The 18446-nt window shown below is 51.9% G+C and overlaps 1 protein-coding gene across 1 annotated transcript in view; it reads right to left on the bottom strand.

Annotated features, from left to right (window-relative positions):
- Msi2 (musashi RNA binding protein 2) overlaps positions 1-18446 on the bottom strand; it is a 371527-nt gene that overhangs the window by 66134 nt on the left and 286947 nt on the right. Inside the window, exon 7 of the mRNA XM_048788477.1 lies at positions 8001-8083. Coding sequence (XP_048644434.1) covers positions 8001-8083 — 83 coding nt within the window. The remainder of the gene's footprint in view (positions 1-8000; positions 8084-18446) is intronic.

Raw genomic sequence — 18446 nt, forward strand, 5'->3', positions numbered from 1 at the left:
CCCGCCCCTGTTTCCCCAGCCTCCAGGCTCAACTGGATGCTATTTCTCCCACAAAACCGTCCCGGACTCCAGCTTCCAGAATTAATTTCTTCACCACTTATGGAATTAATTTCATCCACTGTTTCCTCTGCTCAGTGTTTTATTAAAATCAGTGATGGCAAAGTGAAGTAGGTCATAAACCAATAATATTAAGCACCTACTATTTACCAGGCAGGCAGGCTGGGTGTAGACACAGATGGGAACATTGGGGATGTGGCTCTTCCCTGGGGGGTGCTCAGAGTTTGGCAATAGGTAGAGAGGAGCTGGTCCCCAACACCATCCAAGACCCCCCACTAATTGCATCCCCCTCCACCCTGCCCCGATTGGAGGGCAAGCAGGGGCCTCGTCCATCATGAAGCAGTGTCTCCCAGTGGCCAAGTCTCCCAGCTCTAACTCTCTGCTGCACCTGCCACCTCCCTGAACTAAGAGCAGCTAACTTCTCTCTCTGCACTCAGCGTTCTCATCTGTAAGTGAGAGTGACAGTAGTGCCTACCCCACGGGGCTGTCGGAGCTGGGCCTACACAGTGCTTGCCCTGCACCAAGTTGGCTGAGACATCCCTGACCCTGCTCCACACAGAGCCCAGGTGAGTCTCTCTGAGGGAGATAATGCCAGCTCAGGTGTTCATGCAAATCCAAGAGACAGGAGTGAAAAGGAGAGCAGCTGCCCCTCCCCCATGGCCAGCCCTTGTCCTAACCTCCCCCACCTGCCAGCCAGGTAGACCCCACACCATGCATCAGCAAGGTGTGCTAAGGGAGCCTTGCAGGCTGCAGTATTTTGGGAAAAAGCTGACGGTGGCAGCAGCAGCTGTTCTCTATTCCTGGGCACCTGCAAGGGCGTTTCAAAGTGAAAAGAAATTTCAGCCTCCAGCAGGTGCCCAAATCCTGCCAGGAGAGGAAGTGGGCGTCTACTCCAGCCCATGGTGGGCTTTGCCGGAGACCCTGCCAGGAGAGCCTCACCCAATTATTTAAAAGAGAGAGAACTTAAGCATCAGGCGCGACCCTCCCTGGATGTCAGGTGCAGCAGCTGTAAGGAGAGATTTAAGTAAGAATCTGGAATAAAAGTCCTAAGCTATCAGGAAGGGCAGAAGAGAAAGGAGAGCCCCTCCAATGGTCTCTCTGGTCTCCCCTCACAATCCTGGACCTGGGCAGCTAGTGGCGTCAAGTGTGCAAAAATCCAGAGGCGCAGGACACCCACCCACCATGGCTTTCTCTGTGTTGACTTGGCCAGGACTCACACCTGGGCGCCCCCTCCCTGCAGGCCAAGTGACTTCTGCCTAAAGAGCAACAAGCCCTGACCCCCTCCACCCAGCTCCCTCCATCCCTCCCCTCCAAGGGCCCCAACACACAAATCACTCTGCTCCCATTAACTCCGCCTGTACACAAACAGTCCGCGCCTGCATGCGTGTGTGACGCGTGGGCGCAGGATCTCTCCCTCTCCCACATAAACACGGGATTCATTTATTAAATGCCTCTCTGGCATTTCCTTTTCTGCCTTCATCCTGCTTGTTTAATATTGCATTTGACATTCTCATTTTATAAATGGCAACAGAAGCAGAATGGATGGTTAAAATTAGCTCACGAGTGAGAGCCATGCTACAAACAGGAGGGTGAACACAGAAGCCCAGTTAATCCCACCCACATCACACACACCCCCACCGCTGTGGGGCTGATTCCCAACAGAGTTCTTGGGTCTTCCGGGATGCGGAGGAGCGCTGGTGGGAGCCCAGTCACCCTGCACTCTGCCAGGGGCTGAGGCCCTCATGCCCACCTGGCCTGGGATGACCCCTCCTTCTTCCCAGCACCGTAGTCCTGAGACCCACAGGCCAGCTCCGGACTCTCCTTGCTCATCCTCTTGGTCCTCCCTCTCCAGAGCCCCGTCTGAGGCCCAGTCCCAAGGTGTGCCCTGAGCAGAAGAGGGCAGGCCTGAGATCTCCCCAGACTTCGCTCCTGGAAGTGCTTTCTCTGGAACTTCCCCAAAGGAGGATGTGGCTGAAAAGTCTGACTCAGCTTGCTGGGATCGAGAAGGTCTCATCTCAGGGTGCTTCTGTTCTGCTCAGAGGCACTGACAGTGCACCCTCCAATTGGGGTACTTGAGACCAGCCCTGCACGATACTCACTTCTTACCTGACAAGCACCTCCCTCTCACCCTCCCTCCCAGGGATTCCATATAGGTCCACTCAGGATGATTCTGAGAACCAAGGTGACCACACTAAACATCTACCCCTTTGGTGGAGGGTGCTGTGGCCTGGCTGTTCCAAACCCTTTACAGGCCCTAAGTCACCGCACTCTCTGAGCCAGGCAGTAACAATGTCCCTTTCTGTAGAGAGCCTGACTGACAGGAAGTCACCTTGCCCAAGGTCACAAAGTGGCAGTGAACTGTGGGAGGGTTTGTAGCACTCTGTGCAGCAAGGCCTCTCAGGTGGCAGCACCCCTGTGCTGTACTTCCTCCTGCTCAGAGCTTAGGGGGGCCCTAAGAATCAAGGCACTGAGCTTCCCACAGGCTGCTATCCCAAGCCCCGATGTCTGTCTGGGGTTCCCCTCTTTTCTTTGCCTCTGTCTAATAAAACACTATTCAATAGTGAACCTGGCCCCTGGAGACAAGCAGCCCCCGAAACTGGCTGGCTTCCTGCTTGATTGGTTTAGGCCCAGAGTTGCAAACCATGGCCAGCAGGCCAAATTGGGCTGGCTGTCGCCTGTTTTTGTAAATAAGGTTTTATTTGAAGGCAGCCACGCCTGCTCATTTGCATATTGTCTGTGGTTCTGTTTGGTTACAATGGCAGAGCTGAATAGCTGTGCAGGGAGCATATGGCACTCAAAAGTCTCAAATATTTACTATCTGGCCCTTTACAGAAAGTCTGCTGGCCCCTGGCTTAGGCCAAGTGGAGGTCACTTGCTGTTACCAAGTGGTTTTCAGCACGCCTGACTCTCCCAAGCCTTCCAGATTATAGATGCAGCAACCGAGCAGGCGAGACAGGACCTGAATCAAGGCCTTAGAGGAGCTATAACAGGCAGCAATTCTGTGTTCACAATTTTGCAGAAAAGGAACCAGATGCAGACACATTGGGGACTCAGTGGTGGTCACAGAATAACCAGATTCAGTCTTGGGTTCCAAACTTCTCAGTGCCTCTACATGACCCAGCAGGTCCCAACGAGGGGACAAGGACACGGGCACTTTATCAGGAAGCCAGCCTACAGCTGTGCCTCATACGTCGGCGATGCTCAGAGCACTAGACAGGCCTGGGGATCCAGTGCCAGGCCCAGCGAGGCCAGGCTTGCCCCAGCTCCACACTCCCCTCCCTCCCAGCTACCTTCTTTCTGACGCTGGATGAACGATTTATTACCCACAGCTCCCACGTTATCCATCATTAGCAACGATCCTCGCCTGGCGCTTCTCAGACTTTAATGTGCACACAAATCACCAGGGGCTTGTCAGTGTGCAGCTCCTGACTCAGGGGTCTGGGTGGGCCCAGGCCAGCTTCCAGAGGCTGCCAAACTGCTGGGACATGTCCACCTGCTGACCACCAGGGCCAGGTCTCCTTTCATTTAAAGACAATGGGCCACCAAACTAGCTGTACCCACCAGTTGCTTAGCAAATTTCTGTAAACCTGACCACCTTAAAGGAATAAGAAAAAGGACTAAAGGTATCCTGTAATAGCCCTTCTACGAAGTGAATAAAATCTCTTCCTCATCGTCAGTTGTATCAACCCAGATTTTTTAAATATCAGGTTTGCCAAGATGGCAGCAGGGTAGAGCGGGAAGAGCAGAGTCTGGAGCCAGACTGGCATGGGTTCAGATCTAGCACTGACACTCAGAACTGTCCCACTGTGGCAGTCCCTTCTTCGCTCTGAGCTCTCGTGTCCCACAGTAAGGGGGAACAGGACCCCTACTCAGGATGCTGTGAGGACAGACAGGAGAGGGCATGGCTCGTACACACTCATCCCTTCTGCTGAGCCAAGTCTGGAAGGCTCTACCCAGGTACCTCCCTGACATCCTTTTGGGGAAGGCCGTGCCAGGCCTCTGAGGAAACCTGGACCGGCTCTTTGTCAATTCCCACCTCCCTCCCTGCAGCTGACTGAAGGCTGGGCTCTGGCGACTAATCAAGCAAGTGTCCCTGCTGCTCAGGGGCTGTTTCAATCAGGGGGAAACGGCGGGAGGCATTATTAGCTGCACCCGCAATGGGGGCTCACGGAGTGGCCAGAGAGGACCGCTCTCAGAGCATGGCTCCATGAGTGCATTTGTGCCTGTTTATTGATAAAGAGCCACATTTGCATTTCCCTCTGGCTGGGGCTGAGTCTCACTCTCGCAGGGTTGGGCCTTGAGCTCAGGTGGCAGGTAGCTTCCCACCCCTGTCCCTTGCCACTTGCAACTCTGTGCCAGTGGAGGAAGAGGCTGGGAGATCTGTGGCTGGCTGAGACCCCTTAAGCCCCCAACTTGGCCCTTCTCCCTAGCCAGGAATCTGGCCCCAAGGGAGCTTGTCTCCTCTGCCCTTCTTCTAGATGATCAAGGAAAAACATGGGCCATAATATGGCTGAGGAGGAAAGGAAAGGACACTGACTGGCCATGGGAGGCCCAGAGGCCAACAAGAGGAACTTTAAAGTCTCCTTCAGCCCAGAGATGAAGTATGGCCTTGCAATACACACTTGAGCTCTGGAGTACGGCTTTCAGGCCCTGAATTCTGGGGCTGCCAATTACTGACTGTGTGAGCTTGCAATCTCTCTCTGCCTTGCCTTCCCTATCTGTAAAATGGGGGTAATGACTACATCAGAATGGACATGATCATCAAATAAGATACGTAAAGCAAGTGTTGAGCAGAGTATATCACCTGTACTCGAAAATTAGCTATCTGTGTGAGTAGGTAACATGTTGGGTCTTTCTGGACGTCCCCCTGCCCCATCCTGGAGACCACACACCTTCTTGAGGCCGGCACAGGGAGTAAGGGGATGAAGTCTTATGATCCCAGCTTCCGGAAGACAGCTATTCTGGGCCTCAGCAAGCAGGAGCACTAGGGCCTGCTCTGGTTGGTTGGATGGTACAGAAAGGCCCTGCGTTTTAAAAATGCCTGGGAGGCTTATCAACTGAATTAGCCTGGAAATGGCTTCAGTAGCTATGACGTGCCTCACTGTCATGTGAACTCTCACTGAGTCCCTTAATCATTCCACAGTTACTCATCGTCTACCAAGTGCTGGGCACACATGATTGAATTAAAGATCTGGATTCAAGTCCAACCTCTGTGACTCATCAACAATGAGACCTCCCCTAGTAGGAATATGAGAATACCCTCCACTGCAGGATGCTGAGAGGGGCACAGCCACCTACCAGCTCCTCTGAGACCCAGGGAGATAGCGAGGGCTGTAAGAGACTGGCCTTTCCAGTGTCACACACCTTCCAGTGTACCAAACACACTACGAGCATTCCAGCAGCCACCAGGGCTTCTAGCTGGTGGTCTCCGAGTTCTCTGCCTTTCTGGATCTCTCATTTGAATTCTGTCCATAGAACAGTATAAATGCATTTCCTTTCTTTGGGTCTCAGTAGAGAATTCAAAGCAACTCAGGATGCAGGCTCCTCTACCAATCCCCTTTCAATCCCACCCTTTTTCAGAGGAGGGGGTGCTGGCTGGAGGAAGATCTTTCAGAGACAGGTGACCGGGACGATGGCAAGAGCTCATGTTCATCAAGCCTGTGCCCTGAGACAGGCTGTGTGCAAAACTCTATGTTCATAGCATCTCCAGCCTCCAATGACCCAAAGAGGTGGCACTGTTGCCAGCCCTGCTTTATTTATGTCCAGTCACCTACCTCTAAATTCCCCCTCTTGGGGCCCATAGTTGGTGGGGCTGGGCTGGGCAACGGGATCCTAGTCTCTCTGCCCTGCTTCCTCCTCTTTGTCTACTTCCAGTTTTGGCTTACCTCTTAAAGAGCATGTACTAGCCCCAGATTCAAAAGAAGACAGAAACTTTTACACCAGACTCACCAGTTACTCGCACCTGTCAAAGTTAACACCCACCTGAGTGGAAGAGTCACTTAATGTGGGTGGAAAAGAAATGGCCACAAACTTCTCTGGCTTCTCTTGGTCACCTAGGGTTTGCCTTTCACCCCACACTCAGACAACTGTACAGTTTATCACACTAAAACTCAAGACCTATGGTCCTGCACTCTCTGGGCAGCTGGGGCCTCAGTTTCTCCACTGGAACAGTGAGGAGGATAAAGTCCTTCCCTGTCTGGGTCTCAGGCTCATTTCCAAGCCTGTCAATAGTCAAAGGCTGTATTTGCATTCCAGGTGGCACACAGAGCTGTTCTTCCTGCACTGGGCCTTTCCCGATGAACCGTGAAGTCCTGGCAGGACAGGAAGGGCATCTGCCTGCACTCTCCGCTGCTCCTTCTATTCCCTGCTGCCCAGGCAGCCTTCAGCGGAGCCTGTCAGGCACTGCACACAGGTTTAAGTCCTCTGTCTCTCTAGTTTTAAAAACAGCAAATAGTGACCTAGTGAGAGAGAAAGGTACCATGGAAAGGCAATGGCATCTGAGGGACAAAGCCTACAAAGGGACCAGTGGTATTATCTCCTCCGTCCTGTTTTAAAGCATGCACTGACATCTCCAACATGCAGTATGCAAAGAAAGAGTATTTTCATTTCAGATGCATATGATGGCTAGGAACAATATGAACAATATTATTTTAGTGCCCTGGGAAAAAATTAGCAAGTCAAATATTGAATCAGGCCTGTAGCACCACATGCTAAGCAGATTGCTTTGATCTTATCCACACTAAAAGCTCTATTATTGAATTTAAAGTTGGTGAACACACATCAGACCAATATACAACGCATATCTAAATGTATGTTTCAGAAGCAAGGAATGTTTTGACAAAAGGGAGAAAATATCAAAGTTACAGCGGAGACTGAAACATGAATTTGCCCTCCCTCTTCTCTTAGGGTTGGAAGCTTTGCTAGCCAACCAAAATGCTGGTGCACCAGAGAACTTGCGGATGGCTCCAGAAACACCTTCTGGAGCTCCCATTTTGTTCCAGAACCAACAAAGAAGGGGTTTCTCACCCCCTACCCAACTTAAAGAGAGGAGCCTGAGATAGCAAATAGGCACACACTGCATGGCATGGCGCCCTCTGGTGGCCACTTCTCTGGGAGGCCTACTTGGCTCCCCAGATCCCATAGTCCAACCTCCCCCCTCCTCCAGAGGCAGCTGAGGCAGGAAAAGGAACTTCAAAGAGCCAGAGGGAAGGAGGGAAGCAGCTGGTCCTGAAGGCAGACACAGTCTAATTGACCACCAGGGGAGGGGGTGTTAATTACCCAGCTGGGCCCAAAGAGAACTAGTTTGGTAAACTTCCTATCCACAGACTAGCGTGGAAAGCACATTGTAAACCAGGTTCAGCCAACTACAACTCACAGGCCACATCCAGTGCCCCTGTCTGTCCTTGCAAGGCCCAAGAGTCAATAATGGTTTCTATGTTTTTAAATGGTTAAAAAAAAAATAGTATTTTGTGGGCTGGGGATGTAGATCAGTGGTAGAGAACTTGCCTAGCATATGTGAGGCAGGGGATCAATCCCCAGCACCATGTACACATAAAGAATAAGTAAATAAATAGATAAAACGGCAACACGGGAAACTTCCATGAAACCCAAATCTATAAACAAAGCTTTATTGAAACACAGCTCTACTTATTCACGGGATATACAGCCGATGGATGCTTCTGTGCCATGACTCAGGGGTGATTAGTTCCAAGAGTCGGCTGTGTGGCTGCAGAGCTGAAAACACCATTTGGCCCTTTATAGAAGAGCCCATCCATCCCTGTGCTAAACCACTGCCATCGCGCACAGAGCTGAATCCTGAGACTCTAGCCAGTTCTTGTGCCCACCCCTGCCTAGCCTGCACACGATGTGGGGTGCAGCCAGGTGGCCAGCGGTGTGCGCTGGGGAAGGGGTGTCCCATATCACAGCAAACCCCCCAGACTTACCATTTTATTATTGATTTCATGGAAATGAATCTCACAGACTTTCTCCACAACATCTTCATTCTCAAAAGTGACGAAGCCAAACCCTGAAGGGAAAAAAAAGGAAGAGAGAAAACAAGAGAGGTGGGGTGAGTTGGGCTGGGCAGGCCCTCCCGGGGGGTTTCTCTTGACAGCCTGCAGTCAGGACAGGCTCCTGACTCAGGGGTCTGGGTGGGCGGGGTCCCTGGGACGACCTTGAAGTCCAGGCAAGGATTCTAATTTGTACCCAGCTCCCTTCCAACAGCGAGGAAAAGTTAATGATTTCACCCACATGCAGCGGGCACTGTGTGGTTTACATTTGCCCCGAAGCAAACAAGAAATTGACTTGTCTGTTATTTACGGGGGTCAGAGCCCTGCGGCTCTGTGCGCAGAGGCAGGCGGGTGGGTGAACGGCAGCCTCGCGGATCACTGCGGGGCCACGCTGGCCCTTTCCGGGAGCTGGAATGGTCAGCCCTCGGGTCGGCCTCCAGACGGAGGCGGTTATTTGTCCTTTTCTTCCTGAATTACTTCCTCTAATACCTCATCAGGACATCCTGAGGCCTGGAAGAAACTATTAAAAGTTGCAGGCCTCTGTTCTGCGCAGGCATCCTTTTTCTACTGCCGCTTCAAAAGCGCTGCGGATTTGGGGCAGTTTAAGGCTGTTTGATGCCTGCTGTCAGCCGTCAGCTATCCACTGTATTTACTCGGCTGGAGACCGGCTTTGCTAGACAAGCTGCACTGAAGAATTTTGGCAGGCGACCACGGCTCAGCATCCTGAGTGTCTCTCTCCACCCTCCTGCCCCTTCCTTTCTTCTCTTCCCACCCCCGACCGCTTTTCCTGCATGCAGCCCCAGCTGTGACCCGACTCAGTAAGCACCGCGGTCCCACACAGACCCGCACGCAGGGGCGCGCCCTGCATGGGATGGAACATGCGCAGTGCCGGCACCAACATGGGGAAGGGAACCAGGCAGAGGTGCAGACGCACTAGGGAGCCAGGGGGCCTGGGTTCCAGCTGCGACTGTGCATCCTGTCTCTGGATAACCTGGAGAGCCCCTTCCCCTCTGAGCCTCACATTATGCACCTGCAAATTTAGGTGGTGGGACTGGACACGGGGTGCCCTCACATTCAACTCCCTGCTAGGGACTGAATGTGCTGTTGTCCATATGCCTGTCCCTCCCTATCCCCTGGTCCATATGCTGAAGTCCTACTTCCCAGTGCCACACTGTCAGGAGGTGGGGCCTTTGCCAATTGATTCCATCATAAGGACATGAGGATGGAGCCCTCACAAAGAAGCTTAGTGTCCTTATCAAAAGCCATGAGGGAGCTAGCTTTCTGTCTGCCAAGGGAGGCTCAAGAGATTGGTCTTCTGTAAGCCAGGAAGTGAGCCCTCACCAGAACCAGCCATGCTGGTCCCTGACCTTGGAGTTCCAGCCTCTAGAACTACTAGGAAACTCCTGCTATTCGTAAGCCGGGGTCCTCTCATATAGCAGCCCCCACAAGACACATTGTCCTCCAAGGTTCCAAATCTGGCTGAATGCAATGCTGGACACACCAAACAGGAAGAAAAAAAAAATCAGTATGACTTTTTGTATTATGCTCATAGTGCTTTCTATCCACAAGAAAAACAGATGCTTCCCATTCAACCTGGTACCCAAGGTGGAGAAGGCCTCTCCCAAGTCCCTTCTGGCTCACATATCCAACTCCACCACACTCTGTCAGGAATACGAGGTGCTGATACACAGAGCACTTACACACAGCTCCTGCAGACTCGTCAAGATTCTTCAGGAAAAGATGAGCACTCTCTGCTCTCAAACAACCTCCAGTAAAACAGAAAGCTGGGACCACCACCCAAAGGTAATCAAGACCTTCAGTGTGTGCCAGTGGTCACCACCCACCAAACACTGGGCCAGTGCTCCCAGGGCACACAGCCCAGCTCATGTCACACACAAGATGGACATCTGACCTTCCATAAGGAGGACACAGGCATTTGCTATAGGGGCTCAAAGAGGACAAGTTTCACCCAGTATCACTGGTAAAACGTGGGTCCTCAGCTACCTCTGAGGTCTGAAGCAGGCAGGAGATACACAATGGGATTGTGTGAAATGAACCTTTCTCCAGGTTCACGACCACTGCCCTCCTCAACCAGGTCCCTGGAGAGAAAGCCACAGTGCTGCTGTTGGTTCCCCTCTCTGGGCAGTTTTCCTTGGCCTTTGGATACGCCCCACACCCAGAGGCAGCGCCCACAGCATTTCTTTTGCTCTGGTGTGTCTGTTCCCCTGCCTCCTTCGAAGGTTCTGAACAATGCTCAGCTCCCCCTCCCGGGGTTTGTTTTAGGAAAACTGGGTGGTAAGGGCCTAAAGACCATCAGGTTAGAAGTCCCACCCAGGGAGGGTGCCCTTCCCTGCATCTCTTTGGTTAAGCCCCTTCCTCCTGGAGCTCAGATCCTAACTAGCCCTAGGAGAAGGGGTGAAAGGCAAGGGCAGGGCTGGTGCCTCTTCTTGAGTCCCAGGCCCCTAACAAACACACACTGTGCTGAGTGAATGGCTGACGGAACCATTTCTATGCCTCCAGGGACAGGGTGTCTTGCCAATCCACGTGAGTCACTGCTTTGCCTTCAAACGGATGGAGCCTTCCTCCTCCTGCACTACCTGGCCCACTTCTGTGCCAAGTGCTGTTGAGGACACACAGAGCAACACGATTCTTCTTGAGCAGTTCACTCTTTAAAAGGCTCGCTTCAAGCCGGGTGCTGTGTTGCACGCCTGTAACCCCAGCCAACTCGGGAAGCCGAGGCAGGGGGATCACAAGTTCGAGGCTAGCCTGGGCAATTTACCAAGACCCTGTTTCAAAATGAAAAATAAAAGCGCTGGGGGCATAGCTCAGTGGGAGAGCAGCCTGGGTTCAATCCCCAGTACTGGAAACAACTTCAACAAAACAACCCAGCAAACTTGAGTCAGAGCATCCCTCGGAGAAAGCCTTTCCTAGGATGGACCTCACTTTCTGATGTGTCCCTCACTTCTAGCCCATGGGCCGCATCTGTCTTTGAAAGCCACCCCTCTGGCCTAGTCCCAAACCCAGGTACCTTGCAAATAAAACAAGCCCAAGTGGACCAGTTTTTCAGGGATCTCACTGCTAATCAAGGTGAGTGCAGAGGCTGGAATGCAGCCCTCCAGATAGAGATCCATGTCCTAATCCCTGGCAAGCACGAATGTGACCTTACTTGGAAAAAGGATTCTTGCAAATGTAACTAAGTTAAGAATCCCTAGAAGAGATTATCCTGGATTTAGGGTGGACCCTAATTTAAATGACAGATGTTCTCACAAGAGACAGGAGAGGGAGATTTGAGACTCAGAGAAGAAGGGTGTGTGAAGGCAGACGTAGGCCAGAATGGGGTGATGCAGCCACAGACTCAGAAAGAGCTGGAGCCACCAGACACCAGAAGAGGCCAGGAGAGATGGTCTCCCACAGTTTTTGGAGGGAGGACAGCCTCAACCTCCAGAACTGTGAGAATCTATTTCTCTCTTTTGAGCCACAAGTGGTCATTTGTTATGGCAGCCACAGAACCCTAGAGCGGTGAGGTTACAGGTTTCAGCTGCCCCCAAAGAGGCAGGCCATGTGCCACCCCCTCCAGCTGACCCACCAATTATGCCGCTCTGGACAGAAGGCAGGCGTGTGGATGTGTGATGGGGACAGAAAATGAAGTCAGGGCCGGAGAAAGACACCACTCTGCAGGCCAGAGGACAGCCGGGCCTGAAACACACTTGACCCTGGGAGAGAGGCCAGGTTTGTCAGGCCACCATGGGGCCCAAGACCGAGCTCCCTGCCCTGGATGCTGCATCTGTGCTCCATCCAACTCCTTCCCGGCCTACTGTGCAAAGCACGGGACCCCAAGCACCTACAGTTTAGAACTCTTTGCTGCCAAACTTCCTCCTCTGTGCTACCACGCCCAGATAGGAGGGAGGGCAGCCGAGCAGAGGGACAGGAACTAAAGTGCAGAAAGCTATGGGGACGGGCACAGGCCTCCTCCCAGAATTTCAGGTTCTGACTCCCATACTCCCCCCGCCCGTCCCTTCCCCAGCCCCACACGACTCAAATTTTTGTGAATATCACAAAAATGATTCTCCTGACTAAAGGCGAAAGCCTGGATTTCAGGCCCATCCGCCCTCGATGCAGAACAATTCAGTGATGTCAAGACTCGTCCGTGGGATTTAAAAGATCTATATCATCTCAACATCCCTATCTGTAAGGTCTGAAGGGAGAAAACAAACTTGATTATGTCGAAAATATTTATTTATTCCATTTGGGGAAGCAAGGAAGCAATGAAACACTTAATTATCAATAAGTGTTATTCCTTAACGTATAATCATTTTTATTTCACAGGTGTATTATCATTTCCAATGAATTAGTAACTCAGTAGCAAACAACCTCCAAACAAATTAAACTGAGGAGTGGAGGACAAAAAACAATGGGGTCAGAAATTTGGGAGGGGTGGGTGGGTGGTGAGAAAACTCATGTTTGGTGTTAGTCTTTTTTCTTCTTTGAGATAAAATTTTTATGGCGTTAAAACAGACGTAACATAAAATTTACCATCTTAACCATGTTAAGGGTAGAATGAAGGCAGCGGCCACCACCGCCCATCCCTCAACCTGTTTCACCATCCCAAACTGAAACTCTGCCCCCATTAAATAATAGCTCACTGGGTGTGGTGGTGCACGCCTGTAATCCCAGTGGCTTGGGAAGCTGAGACAGGAGGATCATGAGTTCAAAGCCAGCCTCAGCAACCGTGAGGCGCTACGCAACTCAGTGAGACCCTGTCTCTAAATAAAATACAAAATAGGGCTGGGGATGGGGCTCAGTGGTTGAGTGCCCCCTGAGTTCAATCCCTGGTATGCTACCCCTCCCCCCTGACAAATAGCTCCCTATCTCCCTCTCCCAGCTCCTGGTAACCTTCACCTATTCCAGACACCTCGTATGTGTTCAATCATACGGTATCTGTTCTTCTGCGTCTGGCTCAGTTCACACTGTTTTTCAGGCTCTTCTGAACAAACCGCTGCACGGGTTCAACACAGGCCTTGGATGTGGGGGGTGGGCAGTGGGCAGGCGTTGACAATTGAGTGATGATCACCTGCCACTCTCCCCAAAGAGAATCAGAAATGGAATCTTCTGAAGGCCCATCAAACTAAGGCACAGTAGCCAGAACAAAGAAACACAAGTTATCCTTGCTCAAAAGCAAGGGCCAGATGAACTAGGCCCCCTGGAGAGTCCCTTGGCCTCTCTGGGCCTCTCAAAGCAGGCACAGCCTGGGGTCTGGACTGATCAGGGTGAGGACTCTGATCTGTGAGCATCCACAGGGGCTCACACTCCACTGGGGCCCTTTGGGGAGTCTGTGAATACTGCCTGCTCCATTTCTCTTCTCCTTTGGTGCTGAGACACCACCCTGGAGCCAGAGGCCCTCACCCTAGGTATTTAACTCTTGAAAGCCACCACTAAGAAGAGAGAGGTGCTCCAGAGACTGATGACACAGAGGGGCAGGTGTCAGGGCCAAACAGACCCATGCAGCAAATGGCACCTGCCCAGCCTCTCCGGAAGCCCCCACCTTTAACTGTACCCCACACTGCTAAGGGGCCCCAGGAGCCAGCAGAATCAGGGGGCCAAGAAGGTGGTGAGGTTAATTCCCAGTACAAAGGGATTTCAGAACACACATAAGTAGGATAGCAGTTGACAAGGGCCATTTAAAAACAAAATTCTAGCATTCTCCTGAATGAAGCTATTATTGGAAACTAACAAGAAAGCTCTATTTAAGAGATAAGCATTTAACAGTCAAACCTCTTTTCCCTCTTTTATTCAAATGAACAAAACTGAACATTCATCGGAACAATACAAGGTTATAAAATGCAAGTGCATGTGCACCTGTACACACACACACACACACACACACCAGAAGAGACCATAAATCTGAAAACAAGATACCTCAAAATTAAAATGACCTGGGGCTGGGGTTGTGGCTCAGTGGTAGAATGCTCACCTAGCATGTGTGAGGCTCTGGGCTCGATCCTCAGCACCACATATAAATAAATAAAATAAAGGTATTGTGTCCAACTACAACTAAAAAAATAAATAAATATTTTAAAAAATCAAAATGACCTGCTCCAAACAAATACAGTCATGGAGAAATGACTGATAGTTAACTTACAAAGTTTTTTTTTTTTTTTTTTTTTTTTTTAAGGTCAGGGAGGGAAAGTCTTAGCCTCAAAAATTATTTTCTTCTCTTATCATATAGGTCAATGAACACTAATAGGCAATCAGATAAGGCCTGATGCTCCTTCAGTGGGAATCAATGCGAGCATGACTTAACACACTAGGTAATGGAGGGAAAAGGGGAGGGAGAAAAACCCCCCGATTGTCAAATCTATCTGAGTATCCCACGTGGAATTTAAGGTATGAGTATGCAGGAATATTTATAACACACGCAACCCGCCCTCTCTCCCCGGAAACCCAGGGCTGGGAAAGCACTGACATCTGTGGGTTGCTTCCTCATACACACAAATTTCTCAGGTATGGGCCTGGGGAGAATCTTCTGGTTTTAAAATGCTTCTCACCCCTCATCCTAGCTGGTCCTCAAGGCAACCCAGCAGGAGGGGAGGCAAGACAGGCTCCGTCACTGTCACAGTGCTCGACTGCTCTGCACAGTTCAGTGGCTTGTCCACTGTGACGTGGCCACTCAGACCAGACCAGGAGTCATACTTTCATATCCACACCCTGCTTTTCTGGAGCAGATTGTCTATCCTTGGATCAGAACATTCAAAGGTGGATTTGGTGGCCATCTGGCCCAGAGAAGGAAGCAGGGGTGAGCTGGGCCACAAGGCATGGTAGTCTGCAGGCTCCTTCGGAGGCCACCCCTGGATGGCCGTGTGTCCAGCATCATTCACCTTGGTTGCCCCCACCTCCTCTGGGCCACCTGGTGGACTACAGCGCCTCTGACAATACCCCATCTTAGAGAATCCAGTTCCAGCTGCCAGTAGTGTTTCCCGGGCATTTTCGGATGTGAGGCCTTGGGCATGTGCTGGGGTGATGGGGGGCTAGGCCTGCTTTCCCACCTAGACGCTACTGTGCACTTCAGAGGGCAGGAGAGTCATTTCCCACAATCAGGGACTGGATTCCTTCAGTCACCGCTCAGGCCTGGCACCCAGGGGTGGCTGTTCACTCTCAGTCCGCATTCTGCTTGATAATGTCACAAAGGGAAGCCCCTCTGTACTTGTTAAGCAGTTATTCTGAACTCAGTCCCCACTACGCCCTCCCCATCCATGAAGTTAAGGATGAAGGACAGCGGCCCAGGTGGACCCTGGGTCCTCCCCACCGAGTGCCCTTCTTCATGTGAGGTGAACTATCACAAATGTGTCCTGCACCCTGCCCTCCAGTCTTCCCTGCCAGAACATTTATGGAGTGGGGAAGAGCCCCTCGTCCCAGCAACCCAACAAGAGAGGCCATCCCAGGGACACGCTGCTTGCTGGGCTGCCTGACTGCTCAAGGAGAAAGGCAGGGGGTGGGATGGGGTGGGGGGCACGGACCTGAGTCTTTGCAGAGAAATGTAAAGTAACAAAGATGTTCACAGAGAAAACAATGGAGGTATCTCCTTGGTCAGTCTGACCCGACTGGACGTGGGCTGAGGGACATCTCTGAAGCCTTCTGGACCCCAACCACAGAAGTGGGGCCAGGGTACCCAAGATGTCGGCAGCACACTGACCCCCCAGTGAGTCAGCAGCCTCAGGGGATAAAATGAACCTCTCATTTCTCTAGCCTTATTAAGAACAGGGGCGGGCAGGCTGACCCCTGCTCTGCCCGGGACTCAGCACAGGGGCTGAACAGAGCTGGTCAGGACAAAGACTTCAGGTCCAGAAGCCACTGGAGGCAGATGTTTGCTACCTCCCACCCCTGCAGTGGCCAAATAAGCCTGGAATGGGGCCTGCAGACGCCCCTCTCCTCCCACCCCTGGCTTCCTCTCGGCAGGAGCCAGCAGGCCACACCGCCTCTCAGAGCCCCCCCATCCCCCTCCCCATCTCGGCCCCTTCGGGTGGCATCATGGCATCCTTCATGCACCTGCTTCCTCGTTTACGCCCGTAGTTTGGCAGCTGGTTGCTGTAAACTATAATAAAATGCCTTTCCCCAAAAAATGAAGGAATGTGACCAGACATGCCAGACATCATGGTATTAAAGCCGTGTCAATTAATTTCTCCCCTGCTTGATAAACGAGCCCCATTCCATCTCTTAATAATGAGGAGAGAAACAAGAAAAGTTGACACTTAGTTTAATTTATTTTCTCAACTTGCCTGGTCATATTTCTTTCTGCCTTGCAGAGCAGGCTGGGGCTGTGGGGAATCTCAAGCGGCTCGTGCGCACAGGACGGGCAGCGATGGGTGTGAAGAGACACGGGGCTCCTTTACTCCCTCACACCACTAATCAGGAGCGGGAGAGTGGCTCGGCCCGCCAGCGCACACCTGCGCCTCTCCAGCCACCTTTGGAGGCTGAGGTGGGAGAGTGTGGGGAGGCAGCCATCTCAGATGTTCAGGGTCTCGGGTAACAGAAATGGCACTCTCAGATTTCCAATCTAGTCCAGTGGAGCTGCACAAGCCTGAATTCCCTAAATTAATATTAAGCTGCGGGGGTGGGTATTTGCCAGAGGGGAGCCGATTTCTCAAATGGAAAGGTGCTTTTCTTTCCTTTTTAGCTGGAGGATGCTCCAGCCAACACTTGACCTTGAAATGTGAGGACAGACCTTCCACAAGTTAGGTGCCCGCCAGGGACCGGCGAGTGTTTCTTCGGTTACAAGGAGGTTGTCCTGTACTGTCCACCCTGACCTCAGGATCGTTCGGGGACACTCCTAGAACTCTCCTGGACCGTAAGCCCAGGTGGGGTGTGCCCAAGTGTGCTGGGTGTGTCCTGCAGCAGGGCCTTCAGCTGGGGAAGAGCTGGTGAAGAGTGCAGCTCTCTGGGCTCTGCCTGTCTCCTAACGGGCAGTAATCTACATTTTCATCCAGGTTTCTGGTAACTCCGGTGCCCATGCATGTCTGAATGCTCAGTTTCCCAATTTAGGATGAGCCAAGCAGATCACTGGGTCAAAGAGAATCTGGAACTTTCCATAGGAAAGAGAATTCTCAGGATCCCTCTTCTATGAAACAGAAAAACCAAAGATGTTTTTAAGAAGCCTCTGACATCCTTTTCATGGGCAGCCCTCATCCAAGGCAGACCCAAGAGATCAAGGACAAAGCCAGAGCTCAGAAGCCCGCTCATACTACAGTGTAAAGGGCAGATCTTGCTTCCACTCCCAGAGGTATTGAAAGGCTACCTGATGGAAATCCATATGCAAAAGCAATTAAAAGCAGAATCAGGCACTGCGTGTGTGTGTGTGTGTGTGTGTGTGTGTGTGTGTGTAAACTGCTGAGGGCACTTCCCTGAGTGTGTGACACTATACAAGTATACACAGCTTTCCAACATAAGAGTGAGGACTGGGATGGGGTACCCTGAAGACCCACCCAGGAAGGAGGAGGGGGAGGTTAGAAAAGGCAGGCAGAGTGGAAAGGAAAAAGAGAGAAGGTGCGGAGGGAGCAGGACCTCCGCTATCCCCAAACCGTTTTTCTAAGAGCGGAATCTGCCATGAATACTGATGGTGCGATTTCAAAGTGCCTGCGGCTGCAGGGAAAGGGTGTCTCATCCCAGACTCTTGTTAACTGAGAGGCAAAAAGCACCTGTGGTCCAGGCCAGACAACCCCAACCTCATTTAATTCCGAGTGCGCTCCATAGCAGCGATTCTGTGAATGACACTTGTCAGGGCGGCAGATTAGTTCACAAACCTATTTTTTTGTGCGTGGTGTTCCATCTTGGTCGGGAAAATAGTCAGTTCTTGGCGAGAGAGACACATATTACTGCTGTTAAGTGCCAATATAAACTCTGGGACGCAGTGGTAAATTCACCAAATTAAATCGCTAGACAACTGGCTCGGATCAGGACCCCGGCAGAAGGTGCCAGGACCGCAGCGTGCGCCCAGCGGGGTGGAGGAGGCTGAGGTCGAGCGCGCAGCTGGAGCAAGGGCAGGAGGACGCACCGCCTCCGCATCTGCTCTGGAAACCACAGGGCCTGGGTGGCTTCGGGGGCTTCACACGCCGGAGCGGGCCTTCCAGGCCTCTCCACCCCCGGGCTTTCTAGGCTCAGGGGATACGGATGCTGGCTGGAAGCCCTTCTTTAAAAAGAGGTGGGTGTTTGGGTGGGTACCCCCCAGCCAGGGTCCCAATGAGTGGATTTCAAGTCTGTCCCCTTTCCTGGCATTCACCCTCTAGTCTCATCCACGTAGGGAGCAACCCTGGAAAGGTAAGAGGGAGTTTCACTTCACTTAATGCCCCCACTGAGGTGGTGGGGAAAAGGGCTTGGACTTTGAAGCCA

This window comes from Marmota marmota, unplaced genomic scaffold (genome assembly GCF_001458135.2).
Source record: "Marmota marmota marmota unplaced genomic scaffold, marMar, whole genome shotgun sequence".
Classification (NCBI taxonomy): Eukaryota; Metazoa; Chordata; class Mammalia; order Rodentia; family Sciuridae; genus Marmota; species Marmota marmota.